Below are 21,615 nucleotides of genomic sequence, written 5' to 3' on the forward strand. Positions count from 1 at the left end.
GTTCTTGCGCTCAAACACGAGACTGTATGTCTGGTAGGGTGGCTATTGCCACTATCTTATCTAACGGTCACATTTTGATTGCATGTTGTTTGCTTTTCACAAATCACTTGTTTTTTGAGCAGTAGCATCTTAGATTATTTTTTTTTGGTCCTGAAGAAAGCCGGGTCAATTGACCACTTCGGCTGAAACATGTCGACCACACCATGATTGAGCCAGGAATTAGTCTATTTTTTTGAAAAGACTATAGGCTCTTTTAGATATGAAACTTGGTTAATTCCCAATAAACATATTTTTTGACCAAGTATTCATTTTTAATCTCACATTACACATGAGCACTGCACATTCCTTGAGTCCCCAGGTCTTGGGTATAAACCCTGGCAGGAGTGTTTTCTTTCGGGAATCACTGGCCTGTGCACCTAGCAGAGCCTCTTGTGACCCGCGATTGTGGGCTCAGACCGTGATTCCTTAGAGTTCCAAATGACGATGCTCCGCCAGTAAGGGTGGGCTGATGGACTCTCACCTCCTGTTAGGCGGTGACCCGACTACCTGTAGGATCTCATGCACTTCCTCATAGCATTTATTGGTTAACTATTCTTCTCTCCACGGACTTCACACCTTCTGTTGGTTATTTGCAGTATTCTGATGGGATTGGAGGTGTTCTAGTCCTTAAACTAAGTATCCCTTTCTGACCCCTTTATAAAGTGAGTTTTTTTGGTGATTAGAGCAGCTACGGCTGCGGGTCTTGTTCAGACTCTAGGAGTCTCTAGTAGTCTTATCCCGCTCCCCATTGTCTCTGACTTCGAGTACCCCCTCCCATGATGGCTGACTTTGCAGGTTTAGCTTTTGATGATGAAACCTTGAGTAACATTTTGTCGGATAACCCTAGCATCCTCGACTCCCTACCAGAAATGACGGGGAATCCCAAGGATGACTGGGCGACTCTACTCAACCTTAGAAAAACACAATCACGCACAGCAGTCCATGGCTTAGTCATGGCTGAATACTTACGAGGAAAATGTGCCCCTACGGGTTTGATTGTTACCAACGCACCGAGACTGTTTCTTACAGATAAACAGTTCATACGGGATTGGTCACTTATCGCCTGGCGGTGTACCCGTGACTGGTTAATTCTCATTATCAGCACAGCGAAACGCCAGGCTGATGCCATTCTCGTTGAAATTCAAACTCTAGAAGGGCAAATTAAAACAACCATTACATCAGCCCTTTTTAAAAAACAAATGGATGAGACCAATAAAAGTAATAAAGAATATAGAGACAACATCTTGATCAATAAAATTGATAAATTCAAGAAAGACCTGGCCCGTTTCTCTTGGGAGAAAATCTATCCATACACGAGTGACACCTATGTGGCCCCATTATTTAATAACAAAGGGAGACGCTATGGGTCCAACTATTCATCGTCTGGGTCCGAAATCAGATCTGATGATTCTGACTCTTTTACAACAGGAGCCCCCCAAGGGAGAGGGAGAGGACAGTCCCGTAGGTACAACAGAAGGCGTGGTAATCAAAATTTCTATCCCAACCAAGGACAATGGTGGCCACCGGCTCCATGGGGCTACCAACCACCTCCTTTTCCACCACACATGCAAACCTATCCACCACAACAGCAATTTTACCCCAATCAGTCTTTTTTAGAGCAGGGTCAGGGCCGCACCAGAGGCAAACGGAGAGGCACTTCTATGGTCCACTGGCAACCAGACCAGACGTTCCCGAACACTCGGAGCAGGAGGGGCAACCAACAACCATCAACCAATTCGACCAGCGAGTGAATGACCTGGTGGTCAATCTCAGCTCTAAAATCCTCACGACAGACGAACAGAGTGTCCTCAACAGAGGTTTGGGCTTTGTGCCCACATATTCAGGCGATCCTTTCGCTTTAAGATGTGAACTCGAAAAATTCTTCAGGAAAATTCGGCTTCACTTCTTTTTCAAAAACAAAGAGCAGATCGATAATGTCCCCTCTATGGATGACATTAACAGTCTGAACACTGGACTACGCCCTAAAAGTAATTTCACTCCTCTGCCCCACCAGGTCCCTTCACAAGTTTCCACCTTTGAGAAGGCAGTTACCTATGACTTGATGTCACTATGTGACACACGGCCCACAAATTATTGTAATTTCTCTAAAAAGGATAAAATTGCTCTTCAGAATCTGATCAAGGATACGTCTGTCATTATTAAGCCGGCAGACAAAGGTGGGGCAACGGTGTTGCAAGATACTGTTGTCTATCGGACCAAATGCCTCAGACAGCTATCAGATGCCAAGTCCTACCGGGTTTTGGAATCAGATCCCACTTCTAGACTCACTTTAGAGATCAAACAGCTAGTTGAGGAAGGGGAGGCAGAGGGATGGATCACGCCACATGAGGCCAGGTTTTTGGTAACTAACAACCCTGTGATGCCCTATTTCTACTGCCTCCCAAAAATCCACAAACAGCAACGACCGCCCCCTGGACGACCCATCATCTCTGGGATCGGCTCACTATTGGAGCCTTTGTCCAAATTTGAGGATGTATTCTTGCGACCCTTGGTCGCCGAGATGCTGACCTATCTCAAAGACACGTCCGATGTCTTGCGGATCTTGCCTGAGATTGAATTTAATACTGACACTGATCTCTTGGCCAGCTTTGACGTGGAGTCACTTTATACGTGCATTCCACAATTAGAGACTCTCGATTCCATCAGAGGATTATTGGAAGCACGTATGTTGGACAGCATGACCCCCGTCACTTTTATTATGGAGTGTTCCAGATTGGCTATGACTGAGAACTTCTTCAGATTTGAGGATCAGATCTTTCTACAGACGTCTGGCACCTCTATGGGCAGTGTTTTTGCGCCCAGCCTCGCCAACCTCTATGTTCATCTATTCGAACAAAATCATGTACTCAACCACAGCAATCCATATCGTCATCATTTGGTGCTGTGGAAGAGATACATAGATGACATTTTAGTGGTATGGCGGGGCACTAGCCAGGAGATCCTTTCTTTTCACTCCTGGCTCAATCAACAGAATGCTTTTTTGAATTTTACCATCAAATTCAACCAACACCGGTTAGCGTTCCTGGACGTTTCCATCTTTGTTCATGAGAATTCATTACACTCTGAACTATACAAGAAACCTATGTCTAAGAACTCTCTCTTGTCTTTTAACAGTCATCATCCTAAGGCCCTCCGGGAAAATCTCCCGGTTGGCCAGTTCCTACGGATCCGCAGGAACTGTTCCACAAGACAGCTTTTTGATAAGCATGCTAGAGAACTAGCTATACAACTACAGTCACGACAGTATCCCAAGCGTCTGGTGCGTCGAGCATGGAAACGAGCATCAAACAATAACCGTGACGCTCTACTAGACATCAACACGCCCAGGACCACCAATGAAAGACTCACTTTTGTCACCACTTTCTGTACTTTGTCCAACCGTATACAGAAAACAGTGCGAAAACATTGGCAGATATTAAATATAACGTCTGACAATATCTTGCCTCCTCTTTTCGCATTTAAAAAGGGTCCAAGCTTACGCGACAGCTTAGTCCATACACGGCCTTTGTCGCATCCCACAGGTGGGACCAACACCTTGTGGTCATTACCTCCAGTCCGAGGCCACTTTCCGTGCGGCTCATGTAGTGTTTGTCCTCAGACCATCAAGACCACATCAGTGGACATAGGGACAGGCCGCCCGTGGATATTACATAATCACACGAATTGTAATTCGGAATGTGTGATTTACAGGATCACGTGCCCCTGCGCTTTGCACTATATAGGGTACACCACACGTAAAGTCAAGCTCCGCATTAGCGAGCACAAAAGTACCATTCGCTGTATGAAACAATCTACCTGTCTGACTGATCATTTCCTAGCCAAGAAACACAAGGCCGATGACCTTAGGTGGCTCGTGCTGGAACGCCCTTTCATTCCTCAACATATAACAGACATCTCCAAGTTCTTATTCTCTAGAGAACAAAAATGGATTTTCAAATTGAAGACAGACACACAAGGCTTAAATGATAACATACCGTGGGCCTCTCTATGAAGCCCTAGGGTCAAACAATCATTTTGCCTACTTTGAGATTTGCTGAGATACAATACTTTTGATAGTTCACTCACTCCTGTCATTTATAGTGAGTAATACGATATCTGACCTTTGTCATTTACATTTGACGTGATAAGGCATTTTCTTTATAGGCATGCTCTAGCGACACATGAGTGTAAATAAATCTACACATATATTTCTTCACTCATCGTGCGTTTTGGCACGTATCAATGACGGAGAGATACTAGATGTTACCTTTACGTAAGTGTATGCCACGTTTATGCCTATGTGTTGCAACGACCATCCTGTGTGTGGGTTTTTTTTGATGACACTGTCTCTTGCTAACACTCCTTTGAAACCCTATGCGTTCTGATATATAGTTCCATAACTAAGAATCAGTAGGGACTTATCAATACGCCACACATGGGTTATGTCTTTGTAAGCTGTCTTTGTAAGCAGGCTTACTTTGCCATCATCATTTCATCATTCTTTCGTTGGGCGCGCTTTAGCGACATATGAGTAGATGAAACATTTTCACTCAATCCCTGTCCCGCTTTTTAACACGCATTTGAAATTTAGAGAGGGACTCAAAACATTGCATTCGGCTCTAAGCTATAGAGTTCTGTATGTCTTTGCCATTGTTTTGAGGCTGATGCTGTGCTTTGTTTTTTCTTATATGTGCACTCGCACTGACGCCTGGTGTTGGATTGCAGTTTTAGTATATTCTTATCCAAATTTCAGTACAGTATCTGTTGCAAAGCGTGAGTCTCTTCAACACGCATGCGCTTTTTAGCGACACTGCTTGTTTGCATCCGCGCCCCGGGGCTTGCACAAATGCGCACGCTCCATGGCATGTATTCCAGTCACGCGCATGCTCTTTTTCATCCGGCGGCTGCCTGACGAATTCTGGCGTACCCGCACCTGATTATAATCGACAAAGATTATCCCAATTGGAGTGGACATAAAAGGAACCCTCCCCTTCCTGCCGATACCTCCCAGACAGCTCATTGGCCAGTCTGAGGTACCGACGGACAGGTAAGGGGAGAGTGAGTCCTGCTAAGGTTCCGTTTGCTCACGATGTTTGTTCACGATGTATTGGTCCTTTGACTGCAACCGAGGGGAGGGCTTTGTAGCTTTCTAGAGTTGAGGGCTTACACCTCATATGCCTTGGTTTCTTAAACTAGCCATGCCTTGGTTTTTCCAAACCAGCCAGACTGCCTACCTATTTGGGAACAATGGAGAAATACACTACCATTTCAAACTCCATCGAAAATAATGAATTGCAACTCTGTCTTTAGTCTTGTTTTACCAGATCAGGGCAGGGTTTGCAAACACATCTCTCCTACCTGCATTGACGCTTTTCATGGGTTCTCTTGAGGTCTTTGACTCTTTAGTTTTTGAGGTTTTTGACAAAGTGTTTAAAGGTATATGTGCTGAGTATGAAGCGGACAGGTATCCATATGCAACTTGTCTGTTTTCTCTCCACATTTAAACAGAGCGGTGCCTCCTTCTCCGAGCAGTCAGCCGGGTGAGGTGAGGCAGTTCTCCCACATAAGGCTGGGTGAGTTTTCATTTTAATTCACATATTGTTGTGTTGATAACATCATTTGAGTTTTTTAAAAGTAATGGCAGTGCAGAATCAGCTTTGCCTAATAGTGACCAGTAATGCTGTTTTCTTGTGCATGGTGTCCATTCCTGATGTCTGACCTGTTTGGACTCTCTTTTTAGGAAAGGAGACATTGTTCTTGCGCTCAAACACGAGACTGTATGTCTGGTAGGGTGGCTATTGCCACTATCTTATCTAACGGTCACATTTTGATTGCATGTTTTTTGCTTTTCACAAATCACTTGTTTTTTGAGCAGTAGCATCTTAGATTATTTTTTTTGGTCCTGAAGAAAGCCGGGTCAATTGACCACTTCGGCTGAAACATGTCGACCACACCATGATTGAGCCAGGAATTACTCTATTTTTTTTAAAAGACTATAGGCTCTTTTAGATATGAAACTTGGTTAATTCCCAATAAACATATTTTTTGACCAAGTATTCATTTTTAATCTCACATTACACATGAGCACTGCACATTCCTTGAGTCCCCAGGTCTTGGGTATAAACCCTGGCAGGAGTGTTTTCTTTCGGGAATCACTGGCCTGTGCACCTAGCAGAGCCTCTTGTGACCCGCGATTGTGGGTTCAGACCGTGATTCCTTAGAGTTCCAAATGACGATGCTCCGCCAGTAAGGGTGGGCTGATGGACTCTCACCTCCTGTTAGGCGGTGTCCCGACTACCTGTAGGATCTCATGCACTTCCTCATAGCATTTATTGGTTAACTATTCTTCTCTCCACGGACTTCACACCTTCTGTTGGTTATTTGCAGTATTCTGATGGGATTGGAGGTGTTCTAGTCTTTAAACTAAGTATCCCTTTCTGACCCCTTTATAAAGTGAGTTTTTTTGCTGTCTGGAATGCCTACACGGACTATGCCAATTTGTGATTCATGGACCAACAAGGGAATTACTTTGCACAGTCTTTTTGCCAGTATTTTCTTGAGATTGTCATATCCATGTTGATCAATGAAATAGGATGGTAATTAGCATAGCTCAAGAGGTCTTTGTGTGGCTTAGGGATCATTGTCATGAACACTTTGTTGAAGAGAAATTAAAGTGAACCAGTGTTTTCAGCTTCTCTGAGGTGGCATGCAACATTTTAATTATATGACTGCTCCCTATTTTATAGAATTCACCTTGATGTTTTTTCTTGATGACTTGCTGGGAAGAACGGATAAGGCATCTTTAATTTCTTCCACATATATATCACAATCGAGAAGTCTTTGCCTGCATCTGCGAGCTTGGCCAGTGGGTATGTGGTGAAAAATAGTTCTTCGCTTGTTGTTGCTTCAGTTTCCCTGTCTGCTTTATATAGTCTTGCTAGAAATTTAGCAAAGACGTGAACAATATTCTGTAGATGGGTGTGTACCTTCCCTTCATCATTTCGCAATGAGTGAATTGGTACTTGCGACTCTCCTTGTTTCAATTAAAAAGCTAGAAGCATCCCTGCTTTTTACCATGCTCATAATGATGATACTATAGTCAATGCAACACTTATTCCACTTTGTCTGTGAAGAGGGAGCTCACTGGCAATTTATCTTTTTCTATGTGGAGTAGTTGTTCTTTGGCATGGTGGTTACTGTAGCTGCTGCAATTAATTTTAACTGCAATTCTAGTTCTAGTTTGAGCTAAAGTGACTTCCCTCATCAGGGAACCTATCATCATGACTTTTCTCGTCCCACAGGAACTTAGCTGAGGTTACCAAGGCCTCATTATCATCTATGTATTGTTTTATAAGAGCAAATACTTGCTTTTTTCTTTTAGTAACATGTATCTTGTGGTCAAAAACCCGCAAAAGGGAGTGACTCAAGTGCCCAAAAATTGTATTATAGAGCTTGTTCTCTTTTTTTCTTCTCCTTTCACGAAGAACACATTTTCTATGGTGCCGATCCAAATGTACTCTTCTCCAAGACCAACATAACATGGAAGCCATAGTATGAAGTCTTAAAACAATTGTCTTTCTTATTTTTCAAAATATTAACAAAACAGCCCGGCCAACGCGTTTCGTCTTCTGTAAGGACTTCATCAGGGCTTATGTATTTCTTTGCAGCAGTATCACACCAAAGTCTAATTGTGAGGGAATCAGTTCTCCCGGAGATTCTTGGAACACTCGTATTGCTCCTATATTATTGTAGTACAATAAATGAAGGCCATATATTAATAATGCAGCTTAATATCCACACCCCATTAGACTCTGTAAGCTCAGACCGGTTAGAACGACACGTCACCACCGTCAAGAAGTGCACAGAGTCTTAAAGCCAACAAAAATTAGATCAGCAAGAATGGAGGAGTAAGACAAAAAGTTTGGGGGGAAGACTGTCCTAAGGCTGACAGGTCTAACATCAGTTATCAATGTTCTGTGCAAATATTTATTCCAGTCAGGTGACCTGTTCTGTACAGAGTAAGGTCCAGAGCTAATAGGTCCTAGGCACCTCTGATGAGAACCCTGGATTTACCAAACTCCATAAGTAGGTGGTCAGTGGCTGTAAGAGTGGGTTGTAAGATGTTGAATGCCTATACTGATCTAATGATCAATAATTTTTTGTGATTCTCACTTTGAACAAAGCATAGCGACCATGCTTAATATTTAAGCACTAGGCATTTGATTACCAGAATCTTAATGCCTTTGGATTTTGACATGTTGGAAGTGGATGGTTAAATTCTTTTTTCCTGATCCTTGTAAGTACTGCAGAAAAATCATCTTACCCAGTCTCTGTTTAACCCATCAGTCTCCTTTGGCGTCAGTTGTATTTCTTGCAAGAAGGTGATAGTCGCATATTTAATGGCTATATATTATAGTATAGTTTTTCTCTTTATATAATATGATACCCCCTAACATTTAAAGCAATAGTTTCATTTGTTATGGTGATGTTGAGTCTAAGTCGTCTAGTGAATAGTGAGGATGACAGTATAAATGAGTAATGGTTTGTTGTCAGCTATGAGTGGTGGGATCCATCTTGCTGTATCTGAGGAGGGGGGCCTGCAACATGCGTTGTCCATGGGACAGAGATAGGTAAAAGATTGGCTGTTACCTTGGGAGGGAGTGAGAGGAGGGGTGGGAAGCATGCAACCACCATTCAGTGTAGTATGTGGGAATGATTCAACGTTCATCCCTATTCAGAGTGCCAACAAGGGAAATAATCTGTATTTTCACTGAATGAACTCAATGGGTGTATAATGTGGTGGTGGTCGTACATGAGGCAGAAGAAGGCAATCTTAAACTAACCTATAGCCACTTACACTAGCATATTGTTTCGCTTCCTTAGTGGCCCCTCATCAGCAGCTTTTACAATTATAACAGGTGGTTCAGGAGCATCCTCTGCATATAGAGTCATTTGGTAAGGGAAGTGTAAGGCAGTATGACAAGTACCAAATAGCAACAAGAAACAAAAAGTAAAGGATGTGGGTGATTAGCCAGGGTTAAGGGGGTTTTTAATGGGGTTGTGTAGTACATGAAGTCGACCTATATTTAGCAGAATTGTGTTTTTGTATTGTGTACAAACATGTGATGGAGGCATCTGTGTATCATAGAATTATGTTGTCCGAACTGTAGTTACCTCTCATTTCTAGTATCAGTATTTTAAAAGTCGATTCCTGCTCCATTGCAGCAGAACGTAAGTGTGTGTAATCTTGAAAGGCATGTTATTTATACCAATTTTAGGAGAACAAAAGGGGGCTTGCAGATGAGAAGTGAGAAAAATAGGAAAAATAAAGTTACCATGAGTGTACACATATGTTGTGGTTAAGTAGCTGATTTGGGTGGGTCATGTTTATCAAACTCAGTTGGTGATTCAGAGGCAATCTTCATTTATCCTGGTCTCTATTCAAGGCATCTACCACTCTGTAGGTTTTCTTTGTCTGAGGGACTAGCCATTTGTCAATTCTGCTTCCTATGCTGATGGTGCTTAGGAGTGTCTTCAACATCCAAGTCCACTGGTTCAGTCGTGTCCAGAGATCTTTTAGGGTTGAGGGAGCGGGTTTTTCTGAATCTCAATCTTCAAGTATAATCATTAAATAACCCCAGCCACTGGTCATATAGACCTTTGCTCTTCAACAAGGAGAAATAAGGAGCGATCATCTATATAACACTAAACATAAAAAACATTCAGTACAATCAATAAAGAAGTATTAGTTTGAGTTAAAAAGATTTAATTTTTGAAGCTTTTAGATTTTCATCAGTTTATTAATTAGGTGTCAAACGTTTTTCATCATTAAAAGTTAATATAATCACCAGTCAATGTTTGATTATAAAATAAAACAAAATATTCGTTAGAATCACCCTTAAAATAGTAATAATGCAACAAGCATGCTTCATAAAGAAAACTCCTTATTTTCAATAAGCTGGAATAACCAGAGAAAACAGTATCAGTTCAGATACCCAATAAAGAATTCTGGCAAAAGAGAGAATTCTATGCTCTAGCATGAAGCTTTTGCATTATAAGCTGGAAATTATTCTCAGCACAAAGATATCAGCAGGCAAATCTGTAAAATCTAAGTAATGCAGCCTCTTATGAAGAAAAGGCATCAGAAACTCAAAGTCAAGTCTCCAGTCAGTGAGCCGGGGAAGGAATCTGCCTCCACTCTAGGAACACACACTAATATAAACACTAAAATTCTATGTTGCAACAATATTTTCTTCTTCTTCTTCATCCTCCAATAGAGTATTAAATAACTCCCCATTTTCTCAGAGGTGCACCACAAGCTTTCAGACATTGAACCTTGAAAAGTTATATCACTGATGTTTTGCGGTCCAGACAGTTCTTCCCACGGATCATTCTTTTGGTCACCTCCTCTTATCTCTGTGAGAACTCACTATCAGTTGTCTAGTATATAACAAATACCTATTCAATAGCTAACAGAAGGACTCTTGAAAAATACAACATTTGAAATAAAAAACATTGTGCGCAAACAACTATTCAATGTGGAAAAACAGGCCTTTTAGTGTAAATTCATAATTTTTCAGTTATCATGGCATTGACAATTAGGCTAACTTAAATCAGTACTTCATTCATTTGCAGGTCCATAAAATGTAAGTATGATTACCCACTAGAGATTTTACATATAGCATATGTTTAATTTAACCATACGCTTTGCACGTTATTTGCAAAAGCATTTTATATGTGAATATAATTCTCGTCAACAAGGTCATCTGGTTCAGTGAACTCCATAGTCTTCCCACCGGCAGTGACAATCATCAGGGCTGGCTCTAGTAAACCACATTTCAGCTCTATTTTCCTCAAATGTCTCAATGAAATAAATGACTTCCTTTTAAGAATGTTGTCAGTGGAAAAGTCGTCTGACACATATATCTTATGACCCTAAAATGTGCGGGCACTAGTCTTTTTTTCAGTCTGCGCGGTCTCTCCCACTTGATGAAGAAGCATGCTTTGAAAGGTCTTGCTGGTTGTCATTATTCAATTTGCATGCTCTTATGCAACAGGCGCCCTGCTGTTCCAGACTGGATTAAACATCTACCAAATACGGGGTAGAAAGGAAGCCAAGAAATCTTCTACCAGGCCTTTTTTAAGCCCTTCTGGGAGGCCATGAAAACGTACATTGTTCCTTCTGGATCTGTCTTCCAGGTCCATTCATTTTTGTCGAAGGTGCAACATTTCTTGTCCCCAGTCTGGGGTATTGTTGAGCGTAAGGTCCAGCGTGGTTATCCACGTATCCGTGTGATCAATAAGGATATGAACGTTTGCAAGGTCTGTTCATAGAGATTTCACATCCCCTGAGATGTGTTCTTTTTTCTCTTCCAGTGAGTTCTGTGTCATCCCCACAGAACTTACTTCTTTGAAGTAGTTTCCAGTGTTACATCTGCCTTTTTCGATGCATCTGAGGAGGTGGGTGGTTTGCTCCCTGTTGCCACTTGCTTGACAATAAATACCCTTGACAGTTGACTATTTGCCATTTGAGCAAATGGAGCAGCACAGGCAAGGTACTTGAAGGGCCAGGTATTGCCATTACTGGGGCTGAGGCAGAGCAAGGGGCAGGCAGGCTGTAATAATGTTAGTTATGCACAGCTTAGCACTACTCTACTGTAAAGGTCTAGCTGAGGTCCTTCAATGTATTTCACTAGTAGGTACTGTACAAGATGAGATAGCAGTATGATAACTTTCATGAGAGAGTGCTCTTGATTTTGCAGTGGCAAATTGCTCCCAATGCACATATTCTCAATGTGCTTGTGTCAGCTTGGGCACAGACTCTTTACTCATTACCCCTTGTTCTAGAAAATGGGTGATGCGCACAGACCTGCGTGTCTTCTTCATCAGTCTGCATCAAAGGTGATCAGTGGTTGACTGCGTGGGTTTTGGCAGAAGAGTCTGCCACCACATAGCACCCCAATGAGGGTTCTTTTTCAAAACTTTGTGTGGGCCTCATGTTAAACCATGACAATCAAGCACACCTAAAGAGTAATGAGTACTCCACAGTGGGATGTGAGATCAGCACGTTCACTCACTGCACACTTCAATATGAGGAACAAGCACTATCAGGTGTGCGTTAAAGGCAAATGAAACACATGCACTGTGTGCTTTCTGTCCTAGCCATGAAAGGTGGCTCTTTTCCTCCCTTCACCACTGCCACATCTAACTTGTGAAGGATTGAAGGGGTCGGCAGGACTGGCTTCAACAATGATGTTGAATGGAGGGACTGAATAGGGCGAATTGATTTACCTGGCGGGATTCCCTTTCTTCACCTTTCACTGTGTGAAGATGATCTGTGCCGCATTGTTTACAAGGTGCATTATGAGAAGGTGTTACAGCACAGAAGGTGGCTTTCTCAGTGAGCTAAACAATAGTTGCAGACAAATGCAATGTTTTGGAGATCCTGAGTTTCAGTCCTGCCCAGCACACTCAGCATTTCATCATTCTAAGGCCAATATACTGAGAACTATATTTTGGTTAATAGTTAACACCCATATTTACAGTGATTAGAAATTACAGAAGTAATAGTATGAAATACTATGTAAAAAACATTAATAGTGTACCAATAGTGAACCGGAAGGCTCAGTCAGCTTGGCAGATGTGGGAATCTGTGCTTCCTTCTGCCACAGTTGCATCAAAGAGGAACATGACAGTTTGCAATATGTATTGCAATTGAAGGCAGTTGTATAACTAATGTGCAATGTCAAAGTTGTGTGCACATGGACTGGCAACTCAGTGAAATCAGTGCACTGTCAAAGCTGTGTTAGTGTAGCAGTGTAACATCAAATGCTCTGTAATTGTAAATAAGGGCAGCACCTGACAATGGTGCATCAGTGGAGCTTTGTGAGGCAAACTGAAGTGAGCCCTGTGACTGAGATGCATGTCAGAGTTGTGAGAATGCAGTATGAAGCGAGCAATTAGACAGTGTTAATGCTGCCTGGATTGAGCATTATGACTGAGGTACATTGTCAAAGCTGTGTAAAGACAGCTAGAAGTCATAGGACAGAGGCCATTGACAGAGCTGTGTGAATGTAGGCTGCTGCAAGTTTGGGACTGATAATTCTTCATAATTTACCTAACTCTTAGTCTAAATGTTGCTGTGCCTTTGGTAACAAATGAAAAATGTAAGATTTGCATTTCCCAACAGAGAAGCATTTGCTTTCTAATGTAATCCAGATTCTTGGTCCTAATGACAGGGAGGCAAGTTTTCCAGATTTGGGAGAAAACAGGAATTAGTGCCCAAATCGGTAAAGAAATTCTGAGTGTTTCCCTCTCAAATGTTGCTGGGTAAAGTGTGACATAATTTGTGCAGGGAAAATGCTGCACATTCCTAGTTTTGTAGCTCATAAATGGGGAAACATGGAATAGTACAGCAGTATCCCCAGTTCTGCAGCATGGAACTCAGTAATAGAGAGGTAATACTGCTCCTAGTAAATATGCAGCCGGTGGAATCTGTATTTCCCATCCGAAGTATTACTTCCTCAAATAATAGGCATCTCGTAATGAACCTCTGTAAGGGTAGATACGAATTCCCCAAAGTTATAAATACTGTGGCATTGTTCATGTAAAACAAATAATTTATTTTTAAGGGCGTGTTGTGACCAGGTTCTGGGAGCAGTGTTACATGTCACAAGGGGTTACACTGCAAACTCTTGAGCATGTCTCTTCATGTCCCTACTCATTTGATAGATGTGTTGTAGTGAGTTAGTACTTACAGACCAACAAATTGCCAGTTAACACTGGCAGATAAGAGTCAGAGATTCTTTACAATGTATTTATCAAGAGTATATTCTTTCACTCATTTTAAGTGCCAATATCATTCATTTTAAGGATCCCGCAAATGATGGCCATTTCTGACATACTGATGATAATGTTTATATTTTTCGGGTATTTAAATTCTAGTAATTTAAAAGCGGTTTAGGAAACAGTGTTCATTTGCAAGGGGATTTAAATGTTCATAATAAGGTAAACCAGTGGTTCCCAAACTTTTGACTCCTGAGGACCCCCATTGACTCACCACTGGAAGCCGGGGACCCCCAGCAATTTGTATGATTTAAATTTCAAACATTAAAAGAGTAATTAAAAAAAATAAACACACATGTGCACACAAAATAAATACTTGAATTACTAAGGATTTTAGTATTTTATATTGAAAGAGTTTTCAAAAAACTGAAAATTTTAATAGGAAGGTTGGTGCTGCATCTCCGTGATTAACTTTTAAATGCTTAGTTTTATTTTGCAGTACAAGGCTCCTGCTCCTGCCAGGGAACCCAAAGCAACCCTAGCAAATGTTTTCAGACCAGTACCCATACAATAAACACCAAGTGCAGTGAGTGAGCCTGACCACTACAAAGGGGGATTTGGGAGGCTCTCCCCCCAAGAAAATTTAGGATACAATGATGCATTCTACAACGCATCTATATCATTATATATTGAATTGTATTAGCTTATAAAGAATAGTAAATGATGACCTTACTATGCACCAGGATGCAACAATCTTTGTTGGGGTTCTACAATGATTCCCTTATTATCACTCTTCAACAGTGCCTCTCATTTCTCCATAGCACATCTGTCAAATGTATTTCATTTGTTTTATAGCATCTCTCATATCATTGTAGGACGTCAGAGCACTTTACATCACACACATATAGAGACAATGAATCATACTTGTAAATCAGTGTAGAGAAAATGTTACATAAGACAAAGGGACTACAAGGTGTAGGATTCACATGTCTTTCATACAGGTAGGCATTTTTAAAGAGTGCTTGGTCTGGAAAAGCACAAACATAGAATTCAGAACATACACAGTGGTTAGCATTGACTAACAATAAACATGTATTTCCAGCCAAATAAACCCCTTTAGCAGCGTCAGGATAATGAAAGACTGGGAAAATAAATAAGTTACTAACTTGTACCATGCAGTGTGTAAGCAGCTCCTTGATGACAGTTTATAGGTCACTGTGCTAGACTATGATTGTCTCTTATGAGCTGCAGAGTAACAAAAGAATCCCTGTAACAAAAGCAGTAACCCACTGAACTATGCACATAAAATACTGTTTTAAAAAATGCACGGCACACGTTCTTTGCAGCAGGCATATTAACCCTCTGTGCTACATTAGATAAGTCAAACCTGCCACTGGACAAAACTCATCTCTCTCCAGCAGGTTCATTAATCACTGGTGTTATCTTGACACTTTTATTGTTGCTCAAAAAAATGCTAATTCTACAAGGAACTGTGCAGTGCTTTTAAAACTGCTGCTTGCGGACCCCCTGGGAATGTGTCACGGACCCCTGGGGGTCCGCGGACCACAGTTTGGGAATCACTGAGGGAAACTGTTGTAGTCAGAGAGACTTGGGATTTAGGCGTCCATTTGCCAATTTCTGAAACTTCCCTCTAATCCCTCTTCCACAAGGCAATGCTTACTTCTATTATGTCATGTTACTGTAAAAGAGGCATACTTAGAACTGTATTGCTAACTGTATGGCCTTAGATTGCTGTGCCAAACATTAACATTAATGTAAAGGGGCCAGCTTAAGTCCACAACCTCCTAACTGGCTGAGTTAATCTCTAGCCACTTCACGACTTGCATGATGTTCATACCCCTATAAACCATCACCATTATAAGCCCCAAACCAGCCTAGAATTCAGTTCACTATGTGGGCTATTAAAAAACATGCTTTGTTATTTTTGCTGTGTTTGTTTTTATTTTCATTGCTTATTGTATTTCTGTCACTTGGAGCAAGCCATATTGGGACATTGAGTTTTTAGGTAACATAGCAATGTGGGTAAGTGTTTAATTGGTAGGAAGCTCAAATCAGTTTGCCATTTAGAAGGAAGTGTGCCTCTTTTATGAAGTGTTGTGTTATTTGTATACAATAAAATCTGTTTGGTTAGCATTTTGCTAAAAGTACCTCATAATGGTACCGTTTTGCATGAAGAATAAAAATGGACCACCCCACAGCTAGTTTACGCAGAGGGTGTTTTGCATAAGGCCATGTGAAGTGTGCACATAGAGGGTTTCTTGCTGCACACAGAGCAATCAAATTAGAGGGAACATTGCTGCTGTGCTCCTGACTCTCCATATGAATGTTGCAAGGGCTCCCCGTCCGCAGTCTCTCTGGGCCACCAGACCTCCCTTTGTCCTTGACCCCTCTGCACAAGCCCAAGAGCTGAGCAGGCTGTTGTGATGCAGTGCACACCACCCCTGCATAGTCCATTTCTATGGCAGTCAGGACTTCAGGATTGGTCTCTCGTCCTTCAGTTCTACTTTCACTGCACTTTTGCCAGTGTTGTGAGCCAGACCAGGCGCTGGTGAATGAAGTGACATTGAAAGAAACACTCAGCATATGTTGTGGGTGATGTTTCCTCTCAGCACTCAAGGGGCATTTTCACATTTTCCTTCCCAACACCTCCATATCTGCCATGGTAGTAAGAGGAATACAATAATTAGTGACTTTCACCCTTCCATAAATAAGGCCAGCAGACCACCAGTGTGACCTGTTTTTCAGAGGTGGTTGGTTAACCTAAGTCTAAAGGAGGCAAGGGGACCCATTTTTTCAGGGGTCAGCAGCTCCACCAGTTTATGGCAGAGCTTCCACTGTGCTATTCTTGAAATGAAGCCCTAATTGTTTTACAGGCATGGGGTAACTGGGATTATCATCAGAGAAACGAATGTCTGTGTGCAAATGTCTCTGTCAGCTCAGCTCCTTCACTTCCTGCATGCGCTACACCTGATGCTGCCTTTCTGTAATTTCACGGCACTCCCTGGGTAATAAACTCTTTGATGATGGAGTCAAAGCTTTCACAGCTTATGTGTGAAAATGGCGCCGGAGTCCTACTAAGGAGCGCGCACATTTCAAAGGGTCCAGTTACAAGTCAGACTGAGCTGTATTCCCTGGTTGGATCCTACTGTGCCTCATAACAACACGGGACCTGTATTAACAGATAAAGTGCATCCAGTAAGTTTGCAATTCGACTTGAGAATTCCAATAGAAGTTCATGTTCTGGTGTGAACATGAGCTTCTATTGGACTTCTCAAGGGCATATTATCAAGCCCATTATCGCCGCTTTAGCGGCAGTTTCCTGCCACTAAAGCGGCGATAATTTTAACGCCGTTCTTGATAATATGCCCCTTTGTCTTTTAAACAACTCCCAGGCATGTTGTGTGTTCCTAATAGTAAGAAAACAGATACACACCCATACTGGTGCTCCGTACTCAAAATAAATGTAAACCCACACTTCAGTGAAATATATGTAGTGTGACCTACAAGTTATGCGTCTGTCTGGACACCGTCGATACTAGAATATCTGACTTTGGTGGTGAGTTGCTTTGAGCCAAGTCAAGCTAATATCAATCTCACCGGCAATAACTCACGAACAGTAACACGGTGATTTATTCTCTGAAATAATGTACAAGTCATCATAGTAAACAATTCAATTAAATCTCTATTTAGTGCAGTTACTACCAAAAGGTATGGGAGTTGTCTCAGCTCACCATACAGGTATATAAACAACTGATGAAGGCCACAAAGAGAGAAGACAAGGCAAAAAGTGCTAGGCACTTCAGCCGTTTTGAACAGTGTGAGCTATCTTTTCTGTTGTTTCTGCTTTGTAGTGAACAGTCACAGCGTTAAAGCAATCGGGAAGCAGTATTCATGAATGGTATACGAAAATGAAGTTACATTTGTATAAGATATTTGACCAGGGTTATCAGACAAATAATTGGCTTTCCTGGTTTCACCTTTAAGTGAATGTGTACACATCTGAGTTTGGGAGATGAGCAGCCTACTGCTGGCATGGTGCTTACACGTTTTGTAAAGTGTTTTGCATTGGGCGGTGAACGAAGCTTTCTAGTCTTAGAGGATAGTAGACGTGCATGTGTCATCCTTAGAGTTTTACCACCTCGTTTTGAATGCTTCTTTTGGCAGTGTTGCTAATAGAGGTGCATTTACCACGGACAAGAGAAATGTGGCTGCTCAGACACCACCTGAAATTACTTTAGACAAGCTGCACAGTTTAGGGTGTTCCGCCCACCACCATTTGTGGTGGGACCATGTCCATTGAAGGTCTTGTGTAAACTTTGGTCATGTATCAAAACCAGTGACAAGTTTTTCCAGCAGATCAGGAATATTTGCAGTGTGAGTACTGGAAATGTCACCACAGTTTCTGAGTACAGTTTCAGTGCCCACATTCATGTCACTGACTCCACCATAGCAGAGTATTACAATGCAATTGCCATCACAGTCTTTTTCCTGTTAGGTGGCTCTCACCACTGGGGGAAAAAAGCTTGGAAATTGTGGTGGTGGAATCAATATCATGCAACTATCATCCATCTGTTTAGCAGCGGTACTTGCTCTGCGACACCAGCAACCTTTCGGTCCACATCATGAAATGCACATAATCAAATCCTTAACGTAAAAATAGCTATTTGAAATAGGCAGTTTGTGATCTTGAGGAAAGAGCAGCAAAGTCCCCCATATCTGTTCTACTAATAACATTCAATTGTTTGGAGAGGTTAAGGAGTACTCTTTTCTGTGATCAGCCATTTGGTAGCACTGCATTGCGCACTATGTAGACAAGCATACATCATTTCTATGCACATTCTATGCCTGGCCCAAAGAGGATGCATATGGCTGAGCAGAGTAATGCAATCCATTTACATACCTGAACACATATTTCTAGATCATTTACCTTCAAAGAGTCTACTTAAATGAAAACATTTCATTTCTAACTTGCCAAATTCTCATTATTTTTACATTGTTATAAACATTTAAAATTATATTTAAGTCCATATGCATACAATATGACACTTTTCATTGCCATTATTTTATAAACTACAACTCACCTTATGAATCCAGCAGAAATAAATTGGCTGATAACATCACTAGAAACTGTGTTCAATTTTGAATTCCAAAGTTCTTCTGGTACATATAAAACATGAAGCTCCAACTAAGAGAAGGAGAGAGTGGCACTAGTTGAGTCAGACATACAGTATAGAAAGCTTTAGGTTTAAAAAATGCAAATGTGCAAACTAAGAAAGGATATTTTTTATTTCTAAATAGAAGAATTATTTTATTGTAATCATTTTTATTGAGATATTGACATGTAACAAAAGGGCACAGAAATATGCGTATACATATATGAATATACAATATATAGAGATAATTACAAATTGACGTATCATAAATACATATATTTGTTACAGTAATGCTAAGCATAAATAGTACAAGATACAATATTGATACAATATTGACTGCATAGGTGAAGATAATGATGAAATATAGAAATAAATGTTCAAGAAAATAAAAAACAATCAATATAATTTAAAGCAATGACGTGGCAAAGTGTCTGCAAATCTGTATCAAGTGACAGGTAGTCATATAGGGAGAAAAAAGAAATTGAACAAAATAAAAATAAAATGAATGAAAGAAACAAAGAGGATGATTAAGGAGAAATTCTAAATACTGAAAGTCTGTGATAAATAGAATATACAGTCTATAATGTATGGCAAGAAGGCAAAAAACATAAATAAGGCAATACGACTTTCAGAAAGGAAAAATCAATATATTAATAAAATTGTTCAATAAGATTGGTATTATTAAGGTTAAGGGTAGCAGTAAATATATCTAATTTAGTTGACACCAAACCAGTTCCCAACATGTATTATCATCAGAAGAATTACATGAGTAACGCAGAGTATTATGAGAGTCTGAGAATTACTCATAGCTGGAGTAATAAGAAGTATGTTAAAGATGAAATACAGAGAATGACTCATATTAGCTGCTACAGAAGTCTTAAATAATTTAGACAAATACTGTTCCCTAAATCTGTTGACCATGTAGTGTGCAGATCTAATTCCCATCAAGAATCTACAATCAATTTAAGGTTAGGATATTGAGCTTGTTGCACTCTATAAGCAGAGCAACTGGAAGTATGTGGTAGGTAAGGTCCAAATAATGTAGCACGGTTGGCTTAATTGTACAGCAAAAAAAGGCAAAGTATGTGTCACATTCTGTGATAGTATTACTCTATTATTTTGAAATTTATGCACATAGTAACACTATCTAGGCAAAGACTGCATCTTATTAGAACCAGTTTAATACAAGAATACAGAAACAGGCAATTGAAAAATGATCAGTCAACTTTTGCGAAGGGTGTTCCACTGAGTGGAAAAAAGTGTAGCCACGTTTTATTACCTTCAGCTCAGTTTGAGCTAGAAACTATATTTTTGTTATAATCTGCAGATTATACAGCAGATGATGAATTATAAGGCAAATGCGGCATACCCATAATTATACAGAACGTGCTGCAGCTGCAGAATCACATAATTCCAGTGGCACTGCCTATAAGCAGTTACAGCTCTTAGTATGAGTGATTAATAAACAATAGTAATATGGTTGTGATTATTATTTACATTAGATTTTAAAGTATCTAAGGAGATTAGCGTGTCAGACATACTATTAGTTAAAGCTGGATATCAATAATAAAAATAATTTATTAAATTGAAAAGGGTTTGTAACGCAGTAAAAGCTAAGCTAGTATTATCATAACACAGGTGAGATACTATGAATATACATTTGTCATTCCTGATCACGAGAAAATTCCCTTTCTATTTATGTTCATTCAATTATTGTACCATATAGATGGAATGTGAAAACCTTTGTTAATGCTGGATTTTAAAATTCAGATAACATCTTCTCCAAAACATTTAAGACATAAGCACAGAATAAGGATAATTTACCAGGCAACATAGATAATGTAGCTAATATGTTAGCACAAACATAATTTTATTGAATACAATCTCACCTAAACACTATTGATATACTGGAGAACAAGGGTTTAAAGAGATCACATTTTTTCTTTAAGGACTGATAAATTAATACTGGTAGCAGATTTAATATCCTTGGCAAAGCAAACACCAAAGTGTCTTAGTTTATTTGAACCCCATAATAATTCAGAATCTTACATACGTTTCAAACAATACTTCAAATGAGAGACCTTCAGACTTGTTCGAGATTAGTTTATAACTAGTTTATAACCAGAAACATTGAAATGGAAATTGATCTCATTAAGAAAAGATTGTAAAGATGATTGTAGACTGCATCATTGGAGTAAGCTGATAATTTAACCAATTCACCACCAAATGTAAAATAAATACGCAAATGCGTAAAGTGAGTTTGTATTCCTGCCTCCTTCCATGCTGCAAATTAAAATAGGGTGATAACTTACCAATTATAAAAACACAAGCTTTAGGATAAGAATGTAATAGTTTAATCATGTTTGTACATTTTGAACTACACCATGAAGAGATATGACTATACATAGTTAGCTAATCCTATCAAAAGCTAAAGGCACAGCTCACAAAGAAATATCAAGATATGATGTTTCCATTTCACATTCATAAACATTCTAGAATTAGCCGAGGCGTATAGTTTTAACAAATCCAAACTGATCTAATTTGACACAGGGAGGAATTAATGTGACTAACATATTTCTAAAATGTTTGTGCAAATGTTAAGGCACTATTTATTAAA

The 21,615-nt window shown here is 40.2% G+C and overlaps 1 protein-coding gene across 1 annotated transcript in view; it reads right to left on the minus strand.

Moving 5' to 3' along the window:
- SPATA1 (spermatogenesis associated 1) overlaps nt 1–21,615 on the minus strand; it is a 394,319-nt gene that overhangs the window by 292,189 nt on the left and 80,515 nt on the right. Inside the window, exon 2 of the mRNA XM_085602111.1 lies at nt 18,927–19,030. Within this exon, the coding sequence (XP_085458237.1) occupies nt 18,927–19,030 (104 nt within the window). The remainder of the gene's footprint in view (nt 1–18,926; nt 19,031–21,615) is intronic.

This window comes from Triturus cristatus, chromosome 4_2, assembly GCF_964204655.1.
Source record: "Triturus cristatus chromosome 4_2, aTriCri1.1, whole genome shotgun sequence".
Lineage (NCBI taxonomy): Eukaryota > Metazoa > Chordata > Amphibia > Caudata > Salamandridae > Triturus > Triturus cristatus.